Genomic DNA, 12,034 nt, shown 5'->3' with positions numbered 1-12,034 from the left:
TATATTTGATTTCCACCATTTGGTTCTAATCCAGAGTGACACATATTTATCAGGATAAATATAGGATAAGAACTCCCTGGGAACTGAACCCCAAACCTTCTTGTTGCTAGCACCACGAGCCTCCTCCTCTAGTGCATTTAGAAAACAATTAACTCTTTTTTTGGTGTTTTTGTTTTCCTGACCGTGTTTGTGTTTTTTGTTTTGTTTGTTTGCAGCTCTTCTTATTTCAACTGTTACGAGGGCTGAATTACTGTCACAGACGCAAAGTCCTCCATCGAGACCTTAAACCCCAGAACCTCCTCATCAATGACCGCGGAGAACTCAAACTGGCTGATTTCGGTCCGTAACTACACACACACACACACACACACACACACACACACACAGTGTCTGGTGATGCTGTTTTTATGGGGTTTTGTGATTAGCTTATTTGCTACTCTTAAGTAAATGATCCCCAAACTCGTTTTCATTAGCAAATTCAAGCAGTTAAAGTCTTTCCTTTTGGGAGCAGCCATAACTCCATAATACATCATCGTTATGCCAACATTTGTTCCACACAAAGAGTTAAATACATCCTCCTCTATCTCTCTCTCTCTCTCACACACACACACACACCACTGTGAATGTTTCAGTGAGGCCTTGGAAGAGTTATGAGAGGCCGTTTAGTCTGATATTTATACTTGACACATCACTACTTCTCCCAGACTTTGACTCTCTCATCACCACAATCTTATACTTCACACACTATTATTCCCCGAGTTAGGAAGCTGTGTGTGTGTGTGTGTGTGTGTGTGTGTGTGTGTGATGGAATGCATGAGAGCTGAAGAGTGTGTGTGAAGTATAGTGTTTTATGGGGTATAAGAGGGGATCATGCGGATTATGACATCATCTGGGAGTTTGATGAGCGTGTGTGTGTGTGTGTGTGTGTGTGTGTGTGTGTGTGTGTGTGTGTGTGTGTGTGTGTGTGTGTGTGTGTGTGTGTGTGTGTGTGTGTGTGAGAGAGAAGTGAACACCACCTGAATGTTCTCCCATTAAGACTGTAGCTGCAGCACTTGGTGTGGGAAACTGTTGCAAGGATGAAAAGTTGATGTACACAGGCCATGGGGTTGGGGTTGCACGCACGCTGCCGAGGTCTGTAGGAGATCTGGGGTCTGTAGGAGATCTGGGGTCTGTAGGAGATCTGGGGTCTGTACAAGATCTGGGGTCTGTAGGAGATCTGGGGTCTGTAGGATCACCTCATTTCTCTGTTTCTGGTATGTTTTGTCTCTAGGTCTAGCTCGTGCAAAGTCTATTCCTACCAAGACCTATTCTAATGAGGTAGTGACTCTCTGGTACCGCCCCCCAGACATCCTACTGGGCAGCACGGACTACTCCACACAGATTGACATGTGGTGAGCACCTATCTGATTTGATCCTTTGTCTGCATAATTTCACTGCTGGAGGAATACGTTTACAGCAGGTACACTGGAGCGTCATTGCAGTAGATTAATTTTGTGTGTGTGTGCGTGTGTGCGTGTGTGCGTGTGTGCGCGTGTGCGCGTGTGCGCGTGTGCGTGTGTGCGCGTGTGCGTGTGTGTGCGTGTGTGTGTGTGTGTAGGGGAGTGGGCTGTATTTTCTATGAGATGGCGACGGGGCGGCCCCTGTTTCCAGGATCCACAGTAGAAGAAGAGCTACACTTTATATTCAAACTGCTAGGTACCATCTCTCAACACCACTCAATCTGGAATAGATTCCCCGCAATCTCTTCATACATGCGTGTGTGCGTTATTTAACGCTCCTCCTGGCTCTCTTAGGCACACCCACGGAGGAAACCTGGCCTGGAATCACCTCCAACGAAGAGTTCATCTCCTACAACTACCCCCGTTACCGTGCCGACTGTCTCCACAACCACACTCCACGGTAACCAGAGTGTCTGCAGGACGTCTGGGGCCCGGTTCCACTGCTGTCTCCATGGACGCAGGCCACTGTCTGTGCAGTGCCCGTCTTGATCTGGTGTTGTTGTGTTTGTTTTCTTTGTACAGGCTGGACAATGATGGTGTGGACCTGCTGGCCAAGCTGTTGCAGGTAGCGCCCCCTGTCTGCCGCTGGTGTTATTGCTGCGGTGCTCAACCCTAGCAGATCCTGCAGTTGCTATGACCACTTTGATTGATACTGCTAATGTCAGTGTTTCTGAGTGTGTTGCTCCTTAATTGTGTGTGGGTTTCTGTCCCACACACACACACACACACACACACTGTGTTGACTGATGATCTGCTTTGGTCAGGATGTGATTTGGTTTTCAATTTTAAACGGTCACATACACACTGTTTGAATTCCATGCAGATCTAAATAAGGCGTGTGTGTGCGTGTGTGTGTGTGTGTTTCCTGTTGATCTTGATTCAGTTTGAGGGGAAAAAGCGGATATCTGCAGAAGAAGCAATGAGACACTTGTATTTCCACTGCCTGGGAGAGAGAGTTCTCACACTGCCTGACAGTAAGCACATGCACACACACACACACACACACACACGCGCACCTTTAAGGCTGTGCTTTATTCTGTGTGGAGAGTGGGATGCTGAGACGCTGGTAGGTTGAGAGAGAGTGAGAAAGAGAGAGAGAGAGAGAGAGAGAGAGAGAGAGAGAGAGTGTGTGTGTGTGTGTGTGTGTGTGTGTGTGTGTGTGTGTGTGTGTGTGTGTGTGTGTGTGTGTGTGTCTGCCCTTTCCCAGGAATCCTCCAGCCCTCCCAGTCCAACCGCCCCAAGCTCATTCTGTTCTACACACACACTGTGTGGCTGTGCTGCTAAAGAGATCAATGCCACACATACACACGTTTTGACTACCAATAGGCAACTATATGGGGGTACACATACACACACACACACACACTTGATCACAAAATCCCTGGCTTGGATGACAACAGGTAGCGTTAACCCAGACAGTTGTTGCTGTTGTCTTATGGTGTGATGTTCTTTGATGTGCTTCACTCATTACTCCACCCACAATTCCCACAGAAATAGGACACCCCCCCCCCCCCCCCCCCCCCTGCAACACACACCCCTAACCATGGGCCTAGACTCAAAGAAGGGGTGTGGAATGGATGATCCCTGGTGCTTTGAGGGTATTATGGGCCAGAGCTTATTCTGTGGGTGGTGCTGGTGGTGCTGGTGGTGGTGGTGAGGGGGTGGGAGAGAGCACGGGAGTTGAATAGGTAATGACTACAAGAGCTCACTGTCACAACACGGTCCTCTCTCTCTCTCTCTCTCTCTCTCTCTCTCTCTCTCTCTCTCTCTCTCTCTCTCTCTCTCTCTCTCTCTCTGTGTCTTCCTTTCTGTCTCCCTCCACCTACAGCTACGTCCATATTTGCACTTCAAGACATTCAGCTGGAGAAGGAGACAGGCATGAGGACGAGCTCGCTGTCTGACTCCGGTAAGAGGAAGCACTCCACCCGATCCTACTGCCATTGGTGGTGGTGGTGGTGGTGGTGGTAATGTGCATGATTATCACTTCATCAGTAATTGGTCATTTATTTGCTTTGGCTGTGTATAAACCATGTGGTATGTTCTGGGATTTTCTGAGGCTATTTAAAACGAGAGGAATGTTCTCGACAGTGCAAGTGAGACATTGACACAGTGTAATTTAAATATAATCATGAATAATGCGCATGGATCATAATGAGTAATGAACTGATTTGGTGCTCTGCCAGCCGAGCCCTTGTGTGCTGAGGCCTCCTGGGAAACTCATTACTGCTGCTGAATAGGGGACCTCACTCCATTCAACCTGTTCTCTGGGTTGTGTTTTATATTCCAGCATCCTCATTGCTTCTCTCTCTCTCTAGTTCTTTCTCTCCCCCCCCTCTATCTCTCTCTCTCCCCCCTTCCTGTTGCCTTCACCCAAATGCGTTTTCTTTGTCTGTTTTGACCTTAACATATTCTGTTTCCAGAGCTTTTCCAAAAACTTGTTAGGTTAGATTTGCAACCTAATGCTAGGTTTAGAGATCCTGGCTGTAGGTGTGGTGGGTGTATGTGTGGGTGGGTGTATGTGTGGGTGGGTGTATGTGTGGGTGGGTGTATGTGTGGGTGGGTGTATGTGTGGTGGGTGTAGGTGTGGTGGGTGTAGGCGTGGGTGGGTGTAGGCGTGGGTGGGTGTAGGCGTGGGTGGGTGTAGGCGTGGGTGGGTGTAGGCGTGGGTGGGTGTAGGTGTGGGTGGGTGTAGGCGTGGGTGGGTGTAGGCGTGGGTGGGTGTAGGCGTGGTGGGTGTATGTGTGGGTGGGTGTATGTGTGGGTGGGTGTATGTGTGGGTGGGTGTAGGCGTGGGTGGGTGTAGGCGTGGGTGGGTGTATGTGTGTGGTGGGTGTATGTGTGTGGTGGGTGTAGGCGTGGGTGGGTGTAGGTAGGGCTGCCACAAACGATTATTTTAATAGTCGACTAATCACCGATTAATTTTTACGATTAGTCGACTAGTCGGATTGTACGTTAATTGAATATAAAACATACACTAGAATGCAACTGCTATTATATAACCATCATTAGATTTCAGCTATACCTAAAAATAAAAACAATTAAGATCATAGTTCATTAAACCTTTAATGAAATATGCAGCTTGTTGCAACAAACAATTATTAAAATAAGGATAAGGCACTGCCTTAAAAAACACAAAAATAAATAGGCCTACATTAATAAATAATTTTTTTTAGGTTTTTCTTTCTTTCATTAGTCTCTGGCATCAAACTTCGCTACATTTAAATCAAATTAGGTAGGGACCTGAAACTTAAGGAGTTATTCACAAAAATAAAGTTTTGGTCTCACTGACGTTACAGAAAATACACGAATGCGTGCTAAGGCTAATGAAACAAATCGCCATCACTAATGTTAACTTTTACAGCGATAAGCAGGGTTGCCAACTCACACACGCATTTGACCGTCTTCACACGCTCACAGACCCGATTTCTCACGCCGAAAAAAAATCTAGTTTATTTACCTCTGATCCACATCTATGATTCAATGAGTTACTAGTTCGCTCTGGCGACAACCACTGGCAAATCGACCCCCCCCCCAAAAGATCAAATCTCATTCCAAGTGATCTTGAAAAGTTGGCAACCCTGCGATAAGTAAGTACTAAGTTAACGCTCTGTTTATGGTAACTTTAGCAGCTAACTAGCAATTTAGATTACAGAGATGACGGTCCCTATTCATCATTGTTGTCACAATTAGCCACAACATGCTTCAGGTACATGCTCGTACATCGCGGTTGTGCTGCCGTGGAAGGCAAGTTCTGCCTTGCAGATATTGCACGCGTTTCGGAACCCGACTACGGAAAATGATCCCACACTTTTGAGTTCCGTAGCCGGGTAGCCACGATACCAGAACCTGTCTGTATAACGTCAACTGTCTACCCCGGTTTCCACTAAACTGCGCATGTGCGTCAAGGACAGAAACGCAGACGCAGCAGTGGAAACTGTCGCAGCAGTTTGGAGAGGGAAAAAAACGACGCATCGACTAATAAATTAGTCGTCGACTATTTTAGTAGTCGACATAGTCGTGACTAGTCGACTAATCATGGCAGCCCTAGGTGTAGGCGTGGGTGGGTGGGTGTAGGTGTGGTGGGTGTAGGTGTGGGTGGGTGTATGTGTGGGTGGGTGTATGTGTGGGTGGGTGTAGGCGTGGTGGGTGGGTGTAGGTGTGGGTGGGTGTATGGGTGGGTGGGTGTATGGGTGGGTGTGGGTGGGTGTAGGTGTGGTGGGTGTAGGTGTGGTGGGTGTAGGCGTGGTGGGTGTGTCTCAGCCACTTCAGACACATACACATATATCATTATGATTATTCATACATCATTATTATTATTCATACATCATAATCTGCCTCTCTATTGTAGTCCTGCGTCCAGTAATCAAAGCCATTCTGAACTAGCCCACAGCCATCAGAGGCATTAGCTGCTGTTAGCATGGCAGCCTCATGTTCAGACGTGTAGCCTCTCCACCTCCATTTCCACCTCCATCTCCACCAGTCCCCTCTGCTCATGCTTCAGGGAGTGGGGGTGTTTACAGTAGGGACACTGTGTTCAGTTATTCTGAGAATGAAGGAAACCAGCAAGAAAAATATACTGACACGTTCTCACAAAACATGTGGCACTGTTGCCAACAGATATGTTTGCCCATGTGCACATGCACGCATGCACGCACACACACACACACACAGACAAACGCACATACACACACACACACACACACACACACACACACAGACAAACGCACACACACACACACACACATAGACAAACGCGCACACACACACTGTCATGAAGAATTAACACAAAGTCCGATACATTTGCTCACATCAACGTCCCCAAGAAGAGGGACAGATCTCTCCTACGTAAGCCAGCATCACACACAAACGCACATGGTGCATCGGGTCGCTTGGAACAGCGGCAGTGTGTGGGTGTGTGTGTCGTCGGGGGGAGTGTGTGTGTCAGCAGGGTGGTCAGGGTGAGTATGTGTGAGACGTGTGTGTGTGTGTGTCATCAGGGTGGTCAGAGTGAGTGTGTGTGTGAGACGTGTGTGTGTGTGTGTGTGTGTGTGTGTGTGTCAGCAGGGTGGTCAGGGTGAGTGTGTGTGAGAATCGTGTGTGTGTGTCAGCAGGGTGGTCAGGGGGTGTGTGTGTGTGTGTGTGTGTGTGTGTGTGTGTGTGTGTGTGTGTGTGTGTGTGTGTGTGTGTGTGTGTGTGTGTGTGTGTGTGTGTGTGTGTGTGTGTTTCAATTCTGCTTTGATCTGATCTCAGCATCACAAAGCCCGGCTCAGTCCACCAGTTTGACTCATCGTCCACACACACACGATCACTCGCCCACACACACACGATCACCCGCCCACACACACGTGTACATACTGTACTCCTGCAGTAAGAGCAGCTTGTCGTAGCGCAACGTCACCCTCTGACGAAGGCCTGCCTAATCCTAGCCAGTGTCACGCTGCTCCTGACGTCAGAGAAGCTTCTAGAAGGCTCGGGGGGTGTGAGGGATTAGCCTGTGTGGCTGCTTAGTGAGAGTGATGCCCCACGTGGGCTCTGGAGGGCAGTGTGGGGTGGGGAGTGGGGGGGTTCTGCTAATGTTCCCCTGACGGCCTGCTTTAGCTAAACCCAGAAAGGTTGCATAAATCTTTGGGCGTCCATGTGTGTTTTAGCCTTATTGTTTTGCCAGTTGCCTTCTATGACCTGTAAGGCAGGATGTGAAATGTTTGTTCTCTAAAAATGATATATTTTTAATCCTCCCTCTCCCTCCTTACCCCCCCCCAGTCAACAGCATCTCTCAGCGACACAGCCTTCTCTTCTGACGGGAGCGAGAGATGACCCGGGCCGGAGTCCAAGAAGAGCGCTAGCGGTCGCGTCTGCCTGCGATTGCCATGAAGGGATCTTTGTTTTTCATTTCTGACTGACTCATTATTTTCTGTGGCATTGTGTCTTCAGAGAGAGCGGGGGATTGGTAACTAGATGTTTACATGGGAGGCTGGGGGGATTTTTGTTTGTATTTATATCGTTTGTGTCAAACAATTATGCACTCCTTTGCTTGTTGGTGCAACATTCGGACTCTTCCCGGGACACAGCGGCGGTTTCGGTCCCAGACGGGGCGGTTGCGTGCGCGGTTGAGTGAGGTTTCTCGTCCTGAGCCAGCACTGACTGTGCAGTTCACAATAAGGCACGTTTGTTCAGCTCTTTGGATAGAGGTCACCATAAATGGCCAACTTGCAACGAATCAAATGGCTAATAACAGTAATAATAACAACAATAATATTAACAGGCATAACAAAATCCCAGATTGCATGCTTGATGTATGGTAGGATATGTGGAGGTGTGAGAGCCTTCGTCTGGTGTGTGTGTGTGTGTGTGTGTGTGTGTGGGGAGGTGTTACAGCCTTCGTCTAATACACGTGTGAAGGCGTGAGCCTTCATCGTAGTCTTCCTCTGCGGCCTGACATGCTCTCTCTCTCACTGAACCAGTCTGTGCCCGAGGTCATGACCCCACACCTGCCAGCTCACGGGGTTGGACAGCACAGATGAACAGATGACCCAGGAAAGGGTTTCACCAAAGATGCTCCCTCCTTAACACGCTATTGTGTAATTACAAGGAAATGTTCGTGAGCCCTTAAGAATTACCTGCATTTCTGCATGAAACGTACCTAAAATGTGACCTTATCATTTCAAGTCTTGATAAAAAACCAGATTTCACAAACAACACACACAGCAGTGTCATAGCTTTAACAAATGCTTTAAAACATCAAGAGTGAAATATGCAGAATTTGTGCATCCAGTATGGAGCTTCTGTTCAGTCATTTACAAGGCGCACAGCTCCTGGGGTCTGAGATTTACATTTATATTTCGAGATTAAAATTTATATTTAGAGATTTAGATATTGCGGACTGGAACACGCTGATCCCGGAGGACGTCAAACCCACAGCTGGGACACCCGCCTTCAGAAATGCAGAAATTCAGCTCATTCATAAAGGCTCATAAGTGTTTATTCCTGCTACTATATACTGAGGTCAGTTGAGCTTCCTCCAATAACACCTGACCACCCCACTCCACACACCTAGCCACCCCACTCCACACACCTGGCCACCCCACTCCACACACCGTCCATTTCTCCGTTCAGTTTTTTACCCCTCAGACACACAAACCTAAATTGCGTGTCTTGATTTGAGATTCAATAGATTAAGATGCTACACAGGTACCTTCAGTATTGGCGTGGTGCCCAGTTTGCTTATATAAACCAGTGTGTTCCTTGCATCTGCCTGTAGACACTGGGGCGTGTGTCAGGGTGTGTGTGAGGGAGAGAGAGGGAGAAATCCATGGGCTGATTAAAGATTTCCCTTTGTTCAGCATAGGGACTAAATATTTTTGATTATTTTGATAGCCCACTGTAGATGTTTGAACCTTGGAGAGCAGACTGGTGTTGATTTACAGCCTCACACGTGCACACAAGCCCAGAGACCCTGCCCCTGCTTTGCAGTGAACACCCTGTCATCACACACCCAGATGCTGTGGGAATGCAGAGGGCGCTGAAGAGTGTTTATAGCTACAGAAATGTCAGGAAATGGCGGTGGTGAAAATGGAGACATCTCCCAGTAGAAGAAACCCAGCCAGCGATCATCCCAGTTCAGATGCCTCTCTCTCTCTCTCTCTCTCTCTCTCTCTCTCTCTCTCTCTCTCTCTCTCTCTCATGCCACCACTCACTGGCCTTTCACATGACCATATAACGGACTGTACTTTTAGTGAACAGAAGTAGTCTTCATTATTATTACTTTTTCTAGGTGTGTTTAGAAATATAGTTTGTACACTCCGGCCCACTCCTTTGGACATTGTGTGTGTGTGTGTGTGTGTGTGTGAGAGAGAGAGAGAGGTTGGAATAGTTTCTTTGTAAGTGACTAATGTAAATGAAATGTATAATGAAGGGGAAGATTATGGTACAGTGTAAATAGCCCTAGACCATTTTTTTTCTTTATTTTTTTAAAGATTTGAGCAGTGGACAGTGCAATGAGTGAAACCTGCTGTTGACATTTAATTTTTAAATACAATTAGGATTTTTTGTTCCTTTGTGTTCTCATTCTCCTTTACTGAATGAGAAAGGAAACCTTGGCTAGCCCTGTGTGAACACCCTGGGCTTTAGAGAAGTTCTGTGTGTGATGTGGGACGTTCCTGCTCTAGGATGGGGAGTGCAGTGTTCCGTCTGACGGCGTGTGTGTGCGGTGTGGGCATCGGGGGGGCCTGGCAGCTCTGCACTGATCAGCTGATGGGGATCTCACTTCCTGTGCAGCTTTTTTGCAATAACAGTTCAGTAACTGTGCAATAACCAAGGAGTTTTACCCAAACTTTGGCCAGAATAACCCATTTGATTTTTGTGTAAAACTGTGTAAGTCATTATTAACAGAGATTTGTCCTTCAGAAATGTATTTTTCTCTCTCTCCCTTTTCTTTCGCTCTCCCCTTCTTACTGCCCCGCAGGTGAGGTTTTGATAGAACTTGATGAAATCTGTTTTGTACACATATTCTGAGCCAGTAATACAGACATCACGTCATTTTTAGTATAGGTTTATGCTTAGAATGTTAATTTTATTTAAAAAATGGCATTTTAAGGGGCATTTTTATGCTAGCATAAACTTGAGCAGTATTATTATTATTATTATTATTATTATTATTATTATTGATTATTTGTTAGTTTACTCTTCCGTACCGTTTTTAGAGCCAGGTGCTGTATTCTTCCTAGTGTGGAGCTGTTTTTGGAGCACCTCTTTGTTTTTGTTCGTTTTCTTGGTCTGTGTGTGTGTGTGTGTGTGTGTGTGTGTGTGTGTGTGTGTGTGTGTGTGTGTGTGAGAGAGAGAGGTTGAGGGAGGGTGAGGAGATGTTCAGTTCATCAATGTATACATATGTACATTTTAAATGGAATAGAGAAGCATGAGAAAGCAATAGCCATTGTATATGCACATATCTCACCTCTTTTGTAGGTTTCCAAGGCAAGTGCTGCTTCCCAGGGTTAGCCCGTCAATCATAATCTACAGTCGGTGCGCTCTAACAAATATGCACCTGTGGATATTCACCATTTCTACACAAACCTAATGTTTTTGAAGCTGTACGGCCCCGTGCGAACGCAGGTGTTGACATGTAATGCAGATGAGCCATTTTGGGATTATTCATCATGGAGTTTGTGTTCTTGCTATTGCAATAGTCCATCCGTTCACCAAAGCTTGGAAAATGTGCCCGCTGATGCAGTGCTGAAGGCCTCCAGAAACTGGTGTTAATCACAATATTCGCCCGCCATTTATGAAGGACTGAATTATATGCAGAAGTGTGGTTGACTGTTATTTCCAAACCGTAATTAAACTGCAGGACACTCGGAGGCACACAGAGCAATTCCACAAACCAACTATACAGGTTTTTGTGGCGGGTGGGGGGCAAAATGTGAATTGTTTTTCAGGCAATACAATCATTGGCCCAAACTTGATGCTTGTTCTTTATTTATTTATCCTTTTATTTATTAATCACTGCACTTTCAACAGATCAGGTTAACATTTGGATGCAAAAATTCATGTAAAATTTACACTTGATCAGTTGACTTGTATAGTATCTATTACTATACAAATCTTGTCTCGTTTTCTTTGAAAATTCACTTAGTTTTTACTCATTTCTAATGTAGATGTAGTTTTCATCATCATCTCATATTGTTCACAAATTGAGATTATAATCAGATGAGCTTCCGAGGTTGCAGATGGTTTGCAATCTGCTTGCATTCACACATAAACTAAGTTGTTAATAAAAGTAACAGAAGCAGGCAGTCTAGACTGAATTGTAGTGGACCTCTGATTCAGATCTTGCGGGCAGTCTTTCCAACACTTACGGCACACGCCTTACAAATTTGTTGTTTTCATTCTGTTATTTAATTCTGTTTTCGTCTGCCTACTACTACTAAACACAGATGGGAAAGTGAAATGTTTTCTGCTAAACCGACCTAAAAATATTTATAAGAAAACAATAAAAACTTTATGGTAAAAAAAAAAAACATTTCTATACAAATAGTTTTAACTGCCACCTCTAGGGCAAAATAAGTATTTCAGCTTCATCTCATTATTTTGCCATGTTACTGAAGAAAATCGACTGACTTTTTCAGAACTCGTAGCCTATTCAAAATGACAGTTCGCTATTTTGATAACCCTTAGTGTGCTTATTGATATAAATGATTATAATTCATTCATACGACGTCTAAAATAAATATTTACGCCTTGGTGTGTGACAAGCAGCTTGGTTTGTTGACTGCCTTTAGCTAGCCTATAGCTTTTCCTATCGGTCAATGCCAAAGTATTATTAAACCTTGCATGGTTGGTTTTAAATCTTCCAAGATAACCAAACTGCTGATATTTTTGTTTTCGTCACTTTCAGTACTAAATACAAATTGCTCTGGTCAAGCCGCATTCAATCCAGATATGTAAGATATCTTCAATAAATGTTGTACAGTTACAGTGTATTCATTGTAACTAGAATATATCGTTCAATAAAGATGTTAATTTCTGAAGATTATTGTATT

The 12,034-nt window shown here is 45.5% G+C and overlaps 1 protein-coding gene across 2 annotated transcripts in view; it reads left to right on the top strand.

Annotated features, from left to right (window-relative positions):
* cdk16 (cyclin dependent kinase 16) overlaps positions 1-12,027 on the top strand; it is a 29,689-nt gene extending 17,662 nt beyond the window's left edge. For both annotated transcript variants that reach the window (XM_077004046.1, XM_077004047.1), the window contains 8 exons: positions 216-339; positions 1,271-1,391; positions 1,598-1,695; positions 1,794-1,899; positions 2,022-2,064; positions 2,383-2,473; positions 3,328-3,405; positions 7,260-12,027. In XM_077004046.1, the coding sequence (XP_076860161.1) occupies positions 216-339; positions 1,271-1,391; positions 1,598-1,695; positions 1,794-1,899; positions 2,022-2,064; positions 2,383-2,473; positions 3,328-3,405; positions 7,260-7,297 (699 nt within the window). In that variant the 3' untranslated portion in view covers positions 7,298-12,027. The remainder of the gene's footprint in view (positions 1-215; positions 340-1,270; positions 1,392-1,597; positions 1,696-1,793; positions 1,900-2,021; positions 2,065-2,382; positions 2,474-3,327; positions 3,406-7,259) is intronic.
* The last annotated feature ends 7 nt before the right edge of the window (positions 12,028-12,034 follow it).

The sequence above is a fragment of the Brachyhypopomus gauderio genome, chromosome 4 (genome assembly GCF_052324685.1).
Source record: "Brachyhypopomus gauderio isolate BG-103 chromosome 4, BGAUD_0.2, whole genome shotgun sequence".
Classification (NCBI taxonomy): Eukaryota; Metazoa; Chordata; class Actinopteri; order Gymnotiformes; family Hypopomidae; genus Brachyhypopomus; species Brachyhypopomus gauderio.
The sequence above is the reverse complement of the archived record's forward strand: the minus strand, read 5'-3'. Positions and strand labels throughout refer to the sequence as shown.